The sequence below is a fragment of the Neophocaena asiaeorientalis genome, unplaced genomic scaffold (genome assembly GCF_003031525.2).
Source record: "Neophocaena asiaeorientalis asiaeorientalis breed wild unplaced genomic scaffold, Neophocaena_asiaeorientalis_V1.1 scaffold598, whole genome shotgun sequence".
Lineage (NCBI taxonomy): Eukaryota > Metazoa > Chordata > Mammalia > Artiodactyla > Phocoenidae > Neophocaena > Neophocaena asiaeorientalis.
In genome coordinates, this window is record NW_020173036.1 from 2,131,248 (window position 1) to 2,149,066 (window position 17,819).

Genomic DNA, 17,819 nt, shown 5'->3' on the forward strand with positions numbered 1-17,819 from the left:
TTAAATATTAATAAACAACAAAGAATCATTAGACATCTAAAGAAATATTCCAAAAGAGAAACTAAAATAAACACAAAGAACAAAATGACCATTTAGAAAGAGATAATAATGTACGGAACCTGAGAAATCTTAACAAAAAAGAACAGAAACAAGCTACTTAATATAGTTTACTGACAAAATAAGAACTGAGATATGAATAAGGAAAGGTATACAATAAAGAGTTCTTGGAAACTGGAAATACAATTGCCAAGATAATTCAACAGAAACAGGGAGCTGGAATATGAAGTTGAGGAAATATACCAGAAACATAATCAAACTCAAAGAAAAGGAAAATATGCAAGAAAAAAGACTGAAAATTCATAAGTTCTAGTTTTGACTACCAAGAATTCCAGAAAGAAACAGAAAACAGGGTAAAGAAAATAATCATAGAAATGACTTAAGAAAATTTCACACTACATGAATCTTCAAAAGCTCACTAATTACCCATACATTAAGTGGAAAACAAACAAACAAAAAAATCCCAGGATATCACTGTGAAACTGCAGAATGCCATAAATAAAAGACTAAAAATCTCCCAGAGAGATTAAAAACAGACAAAACAAAATGTAAAATGGATTAGAATGTAGTAGACTTTTCTCAGTGGCTAAACTGGATCTTAGAAAAGCAATGCCTTCAAATTTCTAAGGAAAAACTCACTTCTATCCCAGCCAAACTACTCCATCCCTGCCAAACTATTAGTATCAATTAAATGTGAGAGTAGATAAAAAGAGATTTTCAGTGACACATTAATTTTAAAAAATTTCCCACCCATTTGCCCTCTCTTAGGAAGTAAATTAAGGATATACTCCAGCTAAATAAGGAAGTAAGCTAAGAAAAAAGAAGATATGTTATCCAGGAAATAACGGCTGAAATCCCAGAATATGACAAAAGAAGTCCCTGTATGATAGTTCTAAAGAAGCTTCAGATAGTAACCTGTTCAGATTAGAAAAGGCTGACTGAAGTGGGGAGAGGGACAGAAATACTGTTTTTTCATTAAGCCGCTCTATACTATGTGATTTTTTTAAGCCATGTATATGTATTACACTGAAGTTTTTAAAATTTAGTAACATTAAATTTTAATGTTACTAAATTAAAATTTAGTAACATTAAGAGGCAATTGGACTTTCCTGGTGGCGCAGTGGTTGAGAATCTGCCTGCCAATGCAGGGGACACGGGTTCAAGTCCTGGCCCAGGAAGATCCCACATGCCGCGGAGCAACTAAGCCCATGTGCCACAGCTGCTGAGCCTGCGCTATGGAGCCCGCGAGCCACAACTGCTGAAGCCCATGTGCCTAGAGCCTGTGCCCCACACCAAAGAGAAGCCACCGCAACAAGAAGCCCACACACCGCCATGAGGAGTAGCCCCCGCTCGCCGCAACTAGAGGAAGCCCGTGCACAGCAACAAAGACCCAATGCAGCCAAAAAATAAAAGAGGCAATTATACAAAATATTGGACTAATTCAGCTTTTATCTTCTATTAGCATTTTGGGAAACTTTAAAGATGTCTTAAAAAGACAATTTTCTTCTCATAATTTGTTTTCACTACATGAACAAAGGATAAAGTCAATCTGATCAATGTGTACTATCTAAAATTTCAGAGGCCATAATGACAGAAAAGAGCCATTAAGATATTCAGTTTTTCATAAAGTGTCTCAAAGAACAGTCTTCTATTTTTATGGTATCTATGGTTGGTTACCAATTCACCTATTCTTTCCTGAATTATGCTACTTTACTCATTATTAGAGGTGGCCTGGTCTTAATTAGATGATATTCAATCATGCTTCATGTTTCAGGGCAATACACCCAGACACAAAAGAGGCTATGTGGTAAAGCTAGTAAAATGACTAACTCCAAGTAGATATTTAACATATTTTAGCTATTTACCACCTTTTCTACCTTCTCTTTCCTTTGTCTCTGAAGCTCCTGACAGAAAATCTTCTCCCAGAACCAGCAAGAAGAGAAATACTACGAAGAGAATCTATATCCTAGTTACAGTTAAACTAAGTTGTAAGCTTTATGTCTGGGTGTTTCAATCACTGAATCTCTTTCTGCCTCGAGAGGAGTACAAGAACCTCAGATCCGAAAAGGATCCTCCACTTTCTTGCTCCCGGCCTTAGCACAGAAAAGTGTCTTTTCAAAAGGTAGTTAAATATCTACCTTTTTGAATGGAGAAGAATAGGGACTTCCCTGGTGGCACAGTGGTTAAAAATCCGCCTGTTGGCGCAGGGGACACGGTTTGATCCCTGATCCAGGAGGATCCCACATACTGTGGAGCAAGTAAGCCCATGCACCACAACTACTGAGCCTGCACTCTAGAGCCTGTAAGCCACAACTGCTGAAGCCCGCACGCCTAGAGTCCATGCTGCGCAACAAGAGAAGCCACCGCAATGAGGCCCGCACACCGCAACAAAGAATAACCCCCTCTCACTGCAACTAAAGAAAGCCTGCACGCAGCAACAAAGACCCAACACAGCCAAAAATATAAATAAATAACTTTTTAAAAAAAAAAGAATCGAGCAAAAAATAAAGAAAGAAAGAAAGAAAGAAAGAATGGAGAATAGTCCAGAGAATCCACAATCGAGTAATATAAAACAATTTACATGACTAACAGGATATTCACACTAATTGTAGTTACTAACAGAGGAGCCACAGTTCACTTCAAATAGCATTTACTGAGTATCTATCTTGATGGCTGCTAGATGGTTTTGATGGCCACCGGAAATTCTAAGACTTGGTCCCTGATCATAAGAAGTTAGAATATACAATCCTGAGGAAGGTAACTCAGAATGTAAACTGAGAAGAAAATCCAGACTGTTCTTTCTCAACGATAATTTTAAGTTAAACTTGCCCAGTCTACAAAATACAAATATAGATTTAAAACTAAACAAAATATATTCCCAATTTAAAATTAGTATTTTATTCCTTAGCTTTCTGCTTTGCATCGGACTTTGTCTGTATGTGCTCTGTTCAAACAAAGAAAGTGCTATTGAATCAGAAGCCAGGTTCTACCATCAGCTCACCATGTGTCTTTGGACAACCATATCATCTAGCTTTTCTCCAAAAAAATGAAAAGACTGGGGATGATTAAACATGAAGGTTTCAAATAAAAGTGAAATTATATGATTATGTAAATTGCTATTCCTTATTTCTCACTTAGCTGAAATTATAGTAGCAGCCACTGAGGACTGAACACCTACTATGTTTCAGGTATTAAATCACTCAATTTACAACTACTAACTCTAACTCTCTCAACATACTTACAATGTAGGTACTATAAAAACGAGGAAACAAGCAGAGAGTTTACCAAATATTACATAGCTCATAAATGCTGGGGACTGTATTGAGACCACCATGCAAAATCACACATTTTTTTCCTCTCAGAGAAGTTCCTATTATGTACTATTTAAACCATTATTTCTCTACAAATCTAAGTAGACATTAGAAATTCACCTATACTTTAAAAAAAAAGTAAAGTCAATCCATTTTGCAATTCAAAATATCAGAGCTGAAAATGTTCACTACATACTAACCTGATGCAGCAGCCGTTTCAGTTTGAGTAACTGAGTTTTTACAGCGGTGCAATCCTGAACCATGTGCCGGAGGGTCATCTCATCCAGTATCACTGTATTTTCTGGTACATCTACAAACATCTTCTGAGCCTGGAAAAAGGGGGTCCCTCCATAGCTTTCAAAATGGCCCAAAGGAGATTCTCTATAGGGAGAGCCTCTGGAAGGGCAGGGGAAGAGTTGGAGGGAAAAGATATACAATATAATTTCAGAAAGAAATAAAGGTTATAAAATTATTACAGTGATTATTATAAATCATTTATCATTATCACAAAACCTTTGACTTTTACTCACTTCAGATACTGAATTTGTTTCCACTGAAAAGTTCAATCAGTCCTAGTTGTCATTAACACAATTATCATCTGCACTCCCTCCTCTTGTGTATTTTACACATTGGTTAAGTAAATCTTATTCCTTAGGAACTAGAGTAGAAACAAAAACCTTTGAGGAAAGGCCTTTCCTGGAAACAATTATACTTATTTTACTTTTCTGCACTGATAGTCTGATCTTTAGCTTCTAATTTTAATTACCCTCTTAAACTTCACATCTTTTTTAGCTGCATCACTATTCTACCCTCATTAATTCCCAGTTTGGACACACCCCTGGACTCCTATGTCCTCAAAGTGCCAGCAGACAGTTAAGACAGATACACTGTTATCCTTTTGTTTTTACATTGTTGATAAACCATCTTTTCCAATAAAGATTAAACAAGGTTTCACAAAAGTCTTATACATACCACATATTTCCTAATCTTAAACTGCCTTAAAAAAATTCTACTCTAAAAAAATTTAAGCTTCCCTTTAGTTTCATGCAATAACATACATGCTGAATAAGAGGGGAAAAAAACCAACACAACTAGGAATAATGTGTTTCACGGACGTGAAAAACACAATGTTTTAACCGGAAGTCATAGCTATAGCAATTTAAAAATTACTGCATTCACATTACACATAATTCCAGGTGGTTTTTAAGACAATAACTTGTTATATGTGTGAAATCTCAACATTTAAAGTAATACATTGAAAAAGTATTCTCTCCAATATAACGGCTACATTAACATATTAGGATTAAAGTTAAATTCATGGATGCATTAAATTTCAAAAGTAGAAATACAGTTTCTATTAAATTTTCTAGCTTTTAACAAATATTCCCAAATCTCTAAATTCTCAAATATTCAATATGAGCTTGGTTTTCATAAGATTATTTTTCTCTGAAGCTACTTCTCATACTTGATTTCAGGCCTGATTTTTCTTTTAACCAAAGAAGAGATTTTTAAGAACCTTTAAATTGCTGATCCATAGATAAGAATTTCTTTACTTTAATTGTTTTATTTTTACAGATTCAAAATATAGTTGAATTATTGAATTTCAAGTACTGATCAATTATTAGTAAGAATTTATCATCCATAACTGAATAGAGAAGCTATACACAAAGTGATGAAAAAAATTTTTAATAGTAAGACAAAAAGATAGAACCACCTGGCAAATGAATAGTAGAGACAAGAGTTATGGTTTTGGAGAAAAAGCTGACATACTTTGGGAAATTTTCTTGGGTAGGAAAGAAGCTGGGATGAACTATAAAGTGTGAGGTTTGAGTTGGACTGAAATGAAAGGTAAAGTTTTCTAGAAAAAGAAAATGAAAATAAATGGCACAAAAGTGCATGTTTTTCAGGGACAAGGAGACTCTTATACATGGCTTATGAGACTACAGACAGCCTGAATACAATTTATTCTTCAACTTCATCCCTCAATATACCTGCCTCCCTCAGACTGACTTCTTAATTCATAGCCAATTTCCTGAGACAGCCAAAGCACATGACAATCACCCTCATCTCCAAACCCATGTCCTCAACCTCTCTGTACTCTTGGCCAATCTACCCATTCTGCCCTCCAGTGCACACTTGATCTGGAGAATGAAAACTCCTCTTCAATTTAAATTAGTTAGCTCTTCCTCAGGGAAAGCTTCCTTAATCCCCTAAAACAGCACTTGGTACTTCCATAGGTGTCCTCATAGAGCCTTCTGCTGGACTCCATCACAGTACTTGCCACAATACATTGCATTCATTTCCAATCCATGCCGAATGACAAACTCCATGAAGACACAGACTGTGTCTTCTTTTTTCTGTCAGAAACGACTTTTTGTTTGTTTATTTTTGTTGTTGTTTTTATTGAATGAGTAACAAGTATGAATTTTAACCACTAGGTTGGTTTTTCTTTTTAAGCTTCCATCTCTGAGATTCTAAAATTCTTTAGCTGTGACATGAAAAAGCACTACTTTAAAATTATAATCTGTAAGCAGTCATGTTAAAAAAGTTCCTGATAATAATCAAATTAAAATTACTTTTTATTTTACCAGGTAAGTAAGAGAAAAAGCAGAGAGGGAAGAGACTGAAGAAAACTGGTCTGTAGTCTACAGCATGAGAATCAGGAATACAATAATGGCTTATATTAGGTTTAGGCATAAATATGAACCACATACAAGGGACTAACGAATTAAAAACATTTCAAAGGAAGTGTCAACAGGCCTTGATCACTAACTGAATATGGGGACAAAGAACTGGCATCTAGAAAAGCCACAATAGTATATAAAAGAGACAGCTCTGGCCTAGGATTGAAGTTTATATCTTGGCTGACAGTAACTAGCTATTAAAAATACTTAATATCGGGCTTCCCTGGTGGCGCAGTGGTTGAGAGTCTGCCTGTCGATGCAGGGGACGCAGGTTCGTGCCCTGGTCCGGGAGGATCCCACATGCCGTGGAGAGGCTGGGCCCGTGAGACATGGCCGCTGAGGCTGCGCGTCTGGAGCCTGTGCTCCGCAACGGGAGAGGCCGCAGCGGTGAGAGGCCCGCGTACCACAAAAACAAAAACAACAACAACAAAAAAAACTTAATATCTTCGGGCCATAGTTTCTTCAGTTCTCAGTGTTGTCCAGTGCCTACCAAATAAAGTTCATATGCCTTAGGCTGCATTTCAAATACCTCCACCATGAGATCCAAAACTAAACTTACATCTTCTCCTAGTCCTGATGCCCCTTAACTAGATAAAACTGTTTTATGACGCTTAACTTCTTTCACAGCATAAGTGAAAGAAATCTGCATAAATATCACCTCTCACTTGATGATAACTTGAAAACAGGGACTTATTCATTTTTATATTATTCAATTAATGCACAGATTATCTGAGCTCAAATCTCAGCTCTGTCACTCACTAGCTATATAACACACAGGGCAAGTCACTTTATCTATGCTTCATTTTCCTGAGCTGTAAAATGGGGATAACAGTATTTATCTCATTAGGTTGGTATAAGGATTAAATGAGGTAATAATATATGTTAGAATGCTTGGAATGGTGCTTGACTTACAATAATTGTTAAATAAAAACCAATTACTATGTATTATTATTATCAATAATTTCTAACTTCTCTATATTGAAATTTTTTTCTAACATAAATGTCAAAAGAATACTATAATGCCATATACCCCTTGCCTAGATTCAACAATTGATAAATATTGACACAATGCTTTATATCTATGTGTATATTTGTTGCTAAACCATATGACAATAAGCTGGAATAACATAATATCTCAATGAGGGCCATTTTAAGGTTGCTGGAAAAAATGAATATAATTGAGAAGGCTCAGAGGCAGAAGAAGACAAAAATGAAACAGAAAGCAAATACATAACAGAAGTTATTTTCAGAAAATAAAAGGACACTGTTAAAACAGGAGAAGAAACAAAATAAGATAATGAAAGATAATGAAGATTTTGAAATTTCACATTCTGAGATGATGCAGTTCACATAGGAAAACCTGAACCTGTGAAACAGAATGAGAGGTAAAAACATGAGACAAAAGAGGAATTACTGGATGGAGGTTCCTTAAAAAACTAAAAGTAGAACTACCATATGACCCAGCAATCCCACTACTGGGCATATACCCTGAGAAAACCATAATTCAAAAAGAGTCATGTACCACAATGTTCACTGCAGCACTATTTACAATAGCCAGGACAGGGAAGCAACCTAAGTGTCCATCGACAGATGAATGGATAAAGAAGATGTAGCACATATATACAATGGAATATTACTCAGCCATAAAAAGAAATTAAATTTGAATTATTTGTAGTGAGGTGGATGGGCCTAGATTCTGTCATACAGAGTGAAGTAAGTCAGAAAGAGAAAAACAAATAGCGTATGCTAACACATATATATGGAATCTTAAAAAAAAAAAAAAAAAAAAAAGGTTCTGAAGAACCTGGGGGCAGGACAGGAATAAAGATGCAGCCATAGAGAATGGACTTGAGGACACGGGGAGGGGGAAGGGTAAGCTGGGACAAAGTGAGAGAGTGGCATGGACTTACATATTCTACCAAATATAAAACAGATAGCTAGTGGGAAGCAGCCGCATAGCACAGGGAGATCAGCTCAGTGCTTTGTGACCCCCTAGAGGGGTGGGATAGGGAGGGTGGGAGGGAGACACAAGAGGGAGGGGATATGGGGATATGTGTATATGTATAGCTGATTCACTCTGTTATAAAGCAGAAACAAACACACCACTGTAAAGCAATTATACTCCAATAAAGATGTTAAAAAAAAGGAATTACTGGAAAAATACCTCGTGTTAGGTTAACAGACATAAATTTGTACTTTTGTACAAATTTTAACAATCATGGACTTCTAGTAGGGATATTAGATCATGAAAGCAACAAAAGACTCCAAGCTGCTTTGGGCAAAACACTGGAAGGTTGGCAGTGTGTGTGCAAAGGCAGAACCTATGTGGCCAATCATAGGCCAAGACGGCTAGTGGATACGAAGAATTGAACCAATACAGGTATGGATGAAGGCAAAAATTATTTCAGTGGTTACAGAAGCATAAGAATGAAATGCCCACTATCATTAACATTATTTAACATTGTTCTATTAAGTACAGCCAATAAAATCAACAAGAAAAACAACATGATCAGAATAACTACAAAAAGGAATTTTTAAGAAATAAGCTTTTTTAAAACCAATTCAAACTTAATCCATATACAGTAGCAGCACCTGAGATTCAACCCACACACCTAATAATCACATTGCTACATAATCACTTATTGCAGTTTTTTTTTTTTTTTTTTTTTTGGGAAAGGGAAGCCCCACTTATTGCAGTTTTAAAGTAATCTCCCCAAATTATATGGCTCTATCCATATATTTATATTCTTCACCACTACTATCAGAGCTTCTTGATTACTAAGATGTGTGATTTTTGCGCAAATCTTAAGATTTGTGATTCATAGGTTAGACTGGTGAATGGAGATTGTGTGTGTGTGTGTGTGTGTGTGTGTGTGTGTGTGTAATGAGAGAGACATAGAGAGACAGAGAGAGATTGAGATTTTTCTTCCTTATTTATTTCCTAATCTGAGTCACAGTTTGACTTCACAAAACCTTTGTTTCTTTTCTCACCATTAATAAAAATTGTATATTAAAAGTTAAACATATGTATTTTTAACTTCTTGGTTACATTTTTTTAATGCTAGATTCAACATAATCTCAATTAAAATCCCAGCAATTTATTTTGTGGGTAGCAACAAAATGATTCTAAAGTTTATATGAAAAGGCAAAAGACCCAGAATAACCAATACAACACTGAAGAAGAAAGTCAGAATACTGACACTATCTGACTTACATATTTACTCTATCAAGTGACAGTAATCAAGACTGTGGTACAAAAAAACAGATCAGTGGAACAGAATAGAGGGTCCAAAATACACCCATACATATGTATGGTAAAGGAGCAATGGCAATTCAAAGGAGAGAGGACAGACTTTTCAATAAATAGTACTAGAACAATTAGACATTCACACCTTCCACAAAAATTAACTAAACATGGATTAAAGACCTAAATGTAAAACTACAAAATAACAACGAATAAAATCCAGGTGACCTTGGCAATAAGTTTTTAGATATGACACAAAAAGTACAACACATGAAAGAAAAGATTGACTAGCTGTACTGCATAAAATTAAAAACGTCTGCTCTGTGAAAAACATCATTAGGAGAATAAAAAGGCAAACCACAGGCTGGAGAAAATATTTGTAAAATATGTATCTGACAAAGGACTGGTATCTAAAATATATAAAGAACTCTTAAAATTCAATAAGACTGGGCTTCCCTGGTGGCGCAGTGGTTGAGAGTCCGCCTGCCGATGCAGGGGACACGGGTTCGTGCCCCGGTCCGGGAAGATCCCACATGCCGCGGAGCGGCTGGGCCCGTGAGCCATGGCCGCTGAGCCTGCGCGTCCGGAGCCTGTGCTCCGCAACGGGAGAGGCCACAGCAGTGAGAGGCCCATGTACCACAAAAAAAAAGAAAAAAAATTCAATAAGAAAACAGATAACCCAATTTAAAAATAAGCAAAAGATCTAAACAGACACGTCACTAAGAAGATACACAGATGGCAAATAAGTATAAGAAAAAATGCTCAACATCATATGATTAGAGAATTGCAAATTAAAACAACAATGAGATGTCACTACACACCGATTAGAACAGTTAAAATCCACAACACAACACCAAATGCTGACAAGGATGTATATCAACAGGAGCTCTCACTCATTGCTGGAGGAAATGCAAAATGTACAGCCACGGCAGTTTCTTACCAAACTAAACATACCCTTACTATATGACCCTGCAATCGTGCTTCTTGGTATTTACCAAAATGACTTGAAAACTTACCCACATAAATGTTTAGAGCAGCTTTATTCATAATTGCTATATCTGGAAGTAATCAAGAAGTCCTTCAGTAGGTGAATGGATAAACAAAATGCAGTTCATCCATACAATGGACTTTTATTTAGTAAAAAGAAATCACTGTTCTTTAGTGATATAAAGCCATGGAAAGACACAGAGGAACCTTAAACACGTATTGCTAAAAACAGCCAATCTGAAAAGGCTACATTCTGTTTCCAACTATATGGCATTCTGTTTAAAAGGCAAAGCTATGGAGACAGTAAAAAGATCAGTGCTTGTCAGTAGTGTTGCCAGGGGGTAGGGATAGGGAGGAGAAGAAAGGGATGAATAGATGGAGGATGTGGGGTTTCAAGGGCAGTAGAATTATTCTGTATGATACAGTAATGGTAGATATACATCATTATGCATTTGTCAAAGTCCACAGAATGTACACACAACTTATTGGTTCAAGGCACTTAAAATGAAACCTAGTATAAACTATGAATTTTAGTTAATAATAATGTATCAACATTGACTCATTAATTGTAACAAATATTCCACACTAATGCAAGATGTTAGTAAGAGAAACTGTGCATAAGTGGTGAAGGAATATATGAGAACTCCCTGTACTTTCTGCTCAAAATTTCTGTAAACCTAAAACTGCTCTAAAAATAAGGCAATTAAAAAAAAATCCATGACAAAAGGAAAAGAAGGAAGTACTTACAGAATGGCAGAATAAAAGATCTCAAAAATCCACTCCTCCATAAAAGCTCTGAGAATACTGGCAAATTTGTCAAAACTTTTTCAGAGCTCTGGAATCGCTTGCAACAACTGAAGAGCACTTACTGAAAAAAACCAGCTGAATCTCACTAGAAGAACAAACTCTGTGACATTTTAATTTATTCTATTTCCCTGCCTATCTTCCTAGCTCTGTGTTGGCTTGAAAAACAAAAGCTTTACAAGTACAATAGCTGTGAAATTCAGCAATCTCTAGGGGCTGGGATGGGAGGTAAACTGGGATTGGAACTCTCCAAAAAGCACCATTTCTAGAGAATTGTTACTATTTGACCTAAATGGCACCTCCCTAGAAAAGGCCCATTCTCAGCAGTTGTTTTATTTGGCCTCATTCAGAGCTCCCTCAGGGGGAACAGCCTTATCTCTAGTACATTTGTTTTTAAAAAACAAACAAAAAAAAATCAGTGGCAATTGTTTAAATTCTCAGCTGCCTAAGATGGCAATACCACTTGGAACAAACAAGAAGGTGACCAAAAAACTTAAAAGGAAAACCTGAGGAATGAGATGTACACAGGAGTCTTGGAAAGCTCCAACATATTCCTGGGCATAGAGATGGCCATACACATGTGAAAGCCAAGGAAATACCTGAGAAGGTCTTAATCCTTCACCTTTTGCTAACCTTGAGCCTCTGAGCAAGCAGGAAATGAAGGCTAAGAAAGTGCTGCAATCTGCTTATCAGGTTGCTGAAGGCACGCCTGAACACACACACACACACACAGAGCCCCTTGGCAAAAGGCTGCGAAACTTACTGGTGACAGGCATTTAAGGAAATCGCTTTCTAATCATTAGCTCAACAAACTCCAAAATATGATACATCATAACCAAAAGAGAGACACATCATAGTTAAACTGTCAAAAGCCAAAGAAAAAGTGAATCCTGACACAGCAAGAAAAAGTGATTTATGGGATTCCCTGGTGGCGCAGTGGTTGAGAATCTGCCTGCCAATGCAGGGGACACGGGTTCAAGCCCTGGGCTGGGGGATCCCACATACCCCAGAGTAACTGGCCCCGTGAGCCACAATTGCTGAGCCTGCGCTCCGCAACAAGAGAGGCCGCGATAGTGAGAGGCCCGCGCACCGTGATGAGGAGTGGCCCCTACTTGCCGCAACTAGAAAAAGTCCTCGCACAGAAACGAAGAGCCAACACAGCCATAAATAAATAAATAAATAAATAATTTTTTTAAAAAGGCAAAATTCCTTAAAAAAAAAAAAAGAAAAAAATGATTTATTATGTAGAAGACATGCTCAATAAGATTAAAAGCTGATTTTTCATCAGAAAGCATAGGGATCAAAAACGTTAAAAGAGGGGGGAATCGGGAAGATGGCGGAAGAGTAAGACGCAGGAGATCACCTTCCCCCCACAGATACACCAGAAATACATCTACACGTGGAACAGCTCCTACAGAACACCTACTGAACGCTGGCAGACCACAGACCTCCCAAAAGGCAAGAAACTCCCCACGTAACTAGGTAGGGCAAAAGAAAAAAGAATAAACAGAGACAAAAGAATAGGGACGGGAACTGCACCAGTGGGAGGGAGCTGTGAATGATAAAAGGTTTCCACACACTAGGAAGCCCCTTCGCGGGTGGCGACTGCGGGTGGCGGGGTGGGGGAGCTTCGGAGCCGGAGCCGGAGCCGCAGCCGCAGCCGCAGCCGCAGCCGCAGCCGCAGCCGCGGAGGAGAGCACAACAACAAGCGTGCGGAGGGCAAAGCGCAGAGATTCCCGCACAGAGGATCGGTGCCGACCCGCACTCACCAGCCCGGGTGGGTGGGGCTGGGAGCTGAGGCTCGGGCTTCAGTTGGAGCACAGGGAGAGCACTGGGGTTTCCGGCATGAAAACAGCCTGCAGGGGGTTAGTGCACCACGGCTAGCCAGGAGGGAGTCCCGGGAAAAGTCTGGACCTGCCGAAAAGGCAAGAGACTTTTTCTTCCTTCTTTGTTTCCTGGTGCGCGAGGACAGGGGATTAAGAGCGCTGCTTAAAGGAGCTCCAGGGACGCGTGCGAGCCGCGGCTAACAGCGCGGACCCCAGAGACGGGCATGAGACGCTAAGGCTGCTGCTGCCGCCACCAAGAATCCTGTGTGCAAGCACAGGTCACTGTCCACACTGCCCCTCCCGGGAGTCTGTGCAGCCCGCCACTGCAAGGGTCCCGGGATCCAGGGACAACTTCCCCGGGAGAACGTACAGCGCGCCTCAGGCTGGTGAAACGTCCCGTCGGCCTCTGCTGCTGCAGGTTCGCCCCGTATCCGTGCCCCTCCCTCCCCCCCAGCCTGAGGGAGCCAGAGTCCCCGAAGCAGCTGCTCCTTTAACCCCGTCCTGTCTGAGCGAAGAACAGACGGCCTCAGATGACCTACACGCAGAGGCAGGACCAAATCCAAAGCTGAGCCCCGGGAGCTGTGCAAACAAAGAAGAGAAAGGGAAATCTCTCCCAGCAGCCTCAGAAGCAACGGATTAAAGCTCCACAATCAACTTGATGTACCCTGCATCTGTGGAATAATTTTGTCTGTAAAGATTTGCTTTCACCACTTGTCCTAGGGTTCTATCCGTCCGTTTTTTGTTTTAATTTTTTCTTAATAATTATTTTTTATTTTAATAACTTTATTTTATTTTATCTTTTATCCTCTTTCTTTTCTTCCTCCCTCCCTCCCCCTGTCGCTCTATTCCTCCCTCCCTCTCTCTCTCTCTCTTTCTTTCTTTCTACTTTTTCTCCCTTTTATTCTGAGCCATGTGGATGAAAGGCCCTTGGAGCTGCAGCCAGGAGTCAGTGCTGTGCCTCTGAGGTGGGAGAGCCAACTTCAGGACACTGGTCCACAAGAGACCTCCCAGCTCCACATAATATCAAATAGCGAAAATCTCCCAGAGATCTCCATCTCAACACCAGCACCCAGCTTCACTCAACGAGCAGCAAGCTACAGTGCTGGACAAACTAACACGTATATATGCAATTTAAGAAAAAAAAAATGTCATGAAGAACCTAGGGGTAAGACAGGAATAAAGACACAGACCTACTGGAGAACGGACTTGAGGATATGGGGAGGAGGAAGGGTGAGCTGTGACAGAGCGAGAGAGAGAGGCGTGGACATATATACACTAACAAACATAAGGTAGATAGCTAGTGGGAAGCAGCCGCATAGCACAGGGATATCAGCTTGGTGCTTTGTGACCGCCTGGAGGGGTGGGATAGGGAGGGTGGGAGGGAGGGAGATGCAAGAGGGAAGAAATATGGGAACATATGTATATGTATAACTGATTCACTTTGCTATAAAGCAGAAACTAGCACACCATTGTAAAGCAATTATACTCCAATAAAGATGTAAAAAATAATAAAATAAAAAAATAAATAAAATGAGCAAAGGATATGAATATATATTTCTCCAAAGAAGATATATAAATGAACAATAAGCATATAAAAAATGTTCAACATCATTAACCATCATGGAAGTGTGCATGAAAATCACAAGATACCACTTCACATCCTCTAGGATGCCTAGAATAAATAAGTCAAATAACAAGTGTTGTCGAGGATGTGGAGAGATTGGGACCCTAATAAACTGTTAATGTGAATGTAAAATGGTTCTGTCTCTTTAGGAAACAGTCTAGAAGTTTCTCAAAAGTTTAAACAAAGAGTTTCCATATGACCCAGCAATTCTACTCTTAGGTGGCATACCCAAGAGAAATGAAAACATACATCCACACAAAAACTTGTACACGAATGTTCATAGCAGCATTATCCATAATAGACCAAAACTAAAAAAGAGTGAAATGACTATCAGCTGGTGAATGAATAAATAAAATGTGGCATATCCATACAATGGATTAGTATTTGTTGATAAACAGAAGTGAAGCAATGATACATGCTACAACATGGATGGACCTTGAAAAATCATGTTAAGTGCAAGAAGCCAGACACAAAGGACAACATATTGTATCATTCAATTTATATGAAACATCCTAATAGGCAAACCTATAGAGACAGAAAGCAGATTAGTGGTTGCCTAAGGCTGGAAGGTATGGGCGAGTAGGGTAGGGGGTGACTAAGGAATGCAGGGTTTCCTTTCAGGGGTGATGAAAATGGTGTAAAATTGATTGTGGTGATTATTGCACAATTCAGTAGAGATTGAATATAAAAAGCCATTGAACTGTACACTTTGAATGGGTGAACTGTATTAGATGTGAATTGTGTATCAATAAAGCTGTTAAAATTTAAAAAAAATAAAAATAAAAAAGACAGAAAAAAAAAGTTAAAAGAAAGCCTATCAACCAAGAATCCTATATCCAGTGAAACTATCCTTTAAAATTAAAGAGAAACTAAAACATTCCCAGATAAACACAAACTGCGTCAATTTGTTGCTATCAAACCTTCCCTACAAGATATACTTAAGCTGGAGACTTTAATACCTCCTTCTCATTAATGGATAAAACAACTAGGAAGAAGGTCAGCAAGGAAACAGAAGACTTGAGCAACACTACAAACTAAGGAAACCAAAGAGACATCCACAGAATATATGAGATTAAATTAGTAATCAAAAAACTCACTGCAGGGCTTCCCTGGTGGTGCAGTGGTTGAAAGTCTGCCTGCCGATGCAGGGGACACGGGTTCGTGCCCCGGTCCAGGAAGATCCTACATGCCGCGGAGCGGCTGGGCCCGTGAGCCATGGCCGCTGAGCCTGCGCGTTCGGAGCCTGTGCTCCACAACGGGAGAGGCCACAACAGTGAGAGGCCCGCGTACCGCAAAAAAAACCCCAAAAACAAACAAAAAAAGACTCACTGCAAAGAAAAGCCAAAACCCAAATAACCTCAATGGTGAATTCTATAAAACATTTAATGAAGAATTAACAAAATTCCTGCACGAACTCTCTCAAAAATAGAAATGAAACACTTCCCAATTCAATTTATGTGATAATATCAAAACGACAAAGACATCTCAAGAAAACTACAGACCAGTATTTGTTATGAATGTATACAGAAAAATCTTCAACAAAATACTAGCAATTTGAATCTAGCAACATCTAAAAGGATACCATGACCAAGAGGGATTTATTCGAGAAATGCAGGGTTGATTCAACATCTGAAAATCAAAGTCATACACCACATGAACAGAATGAAAGGAAAAATGATTATCTCAATAGACACAGCAATAGCATTTGACAAAATCTAATACCTGTTCGTGATTAAAAAAAACACTCAACAAAACAGGAATAGAAGGGAACTTCTTCAACCTGATAAAGAGTATCTATGAAACCCACAGTTAACGTCATACTGAACAGTGAAAGACCAAATGCTTTGCTCCTACTATCAGAAAGAAGACAAAGATGTCTGCTCTCATCACTCCTTAACTTGTACTGGAGATTCTAGCCAATTATGCAGGGGGGGAAAAAAGGGAAAGCATCCAGATTGAATAGAAAAAGGTAAAACTATCTCTATTCTCAGATGACAGATCTTATATATAAGAGACTCCTAAGGAACTAGGTAGTCAGAAGGTTAAATGAATCATGCACATGAACATTGGAGGCTATACTCAGAGTTGTAGCAAAGCTTACAATGAAGAGGGAAAGTGAGCCAAGGGCCAAGATTTTTGTGAGCTAGGGATTGGGACCGTTAAGGAGGAGTTGATAAAGCCAAATGCCCTAAGTGTCAAATGAAAGAGGCTTAAGAACACTTCATTTAGAAGTAACAATGAGGAGCAAAGACAAAGACCTCACCCCTAAACAGCACAGTACTAGAGTGTCTGGAAAATAAGAATCTTTCATATAAGAATGCTACTGAGGAATTAGTACATTTAGGAAAAAGTTACAATCAGGAGAATGTAGGTGAAGAAGTCAAGGATATGGGTTTGTTAAGATGTGAGAGAATTCCATATGGTTAATGGAGGGTGTAGGGAAAAGGGGAGGTCTGGGGAGAAAAGAGGAATAAAAGGATAGGCCAGGTGAAAAGAGAAACAGTACTGACAAAAATACAGAGAAAGTAGATCAGTGGTTCTGAAGCACCAGTCCCCTGAATTACAGATTAAGACATAATCCTGTAATTAATTATGACAACGATGGGAACTGAAGGACAGACAGGAAAGGGAACCAGCAACATTCAAGAAGTCATAGAATGGGAAGAGGAATTTTTACACATGTAATATTAAAAGGCCCTGGGGTTAGTACATCCAAATCTTTTAAAATCAAGGTATAGAAAGAAAATAATAGTTTTAAGGTTTGCTGGAGTAAGGCTTATCTTGGATGAGATTTCTCTCTCTACCACCCATCCCCATAACTGGCTCTGAGAAATCTAGAAGTCCCAAACCTCGCACAGCTACCCAAAAGCCTGAGGGGATCCATAAACTGGTTAACCTATAACCAGTCATAACAAACCAGTATGTGTCAGTTCACTTGTTGGGAAGTTCTGCGCTGAGTCAGATTAGCAACCGCCAAGAGTTCTGTGCATTTCTCTCTCCTCATCGAGACTCACAAGTGTGGATGATCCACAAACCACTAGTCCCTCAAAATACACTGTGTAGAAGGGATTTGTCCTCATGTTTTGGAAAATGGCTATATATTTTCCTGTACCACCTTTTGCAACATCACAGTACTATAATTATATATTAAAGGCACTGCAGAGTCTACTATTTTAAAAAAAAAATTAACTTCGATTAACTTGTTCTTCCTATACTCATCTGATCAGTCTCCCTTTTCTACACCTATTGAAATCCAGGAATACAGTTTTTGAAAAATGTTGC

General features: G+C 38.6%; 1 protein-coding gene across 5 annotated transcripts in view; it reads right to left on the minus strand.

Annotated features, from left to right (window-relative positions):
• The window catches only part of CCSER2 (coiled-coil serine rich protein 2), a 153,380-nt gene that overhangs the window by 58,889 nt on the left and 76,672 nt on the right, over positions 1-17,819 (minus strand). For all 5 annotated transcript variants that reach the window (XM_024742506.1, XM_024742507.1, XM_024742508.1 and 2 more), the window contains one exon: positions 3,569-3,764. In XM_024742506.1, coding sequence (XP_024598274.1) covers positions 3,569-3,764 — 196 coding nt within the window. The remainder of the gene's footprint in view (positions 1-3,568; positions 3,765-17,819) is intronic.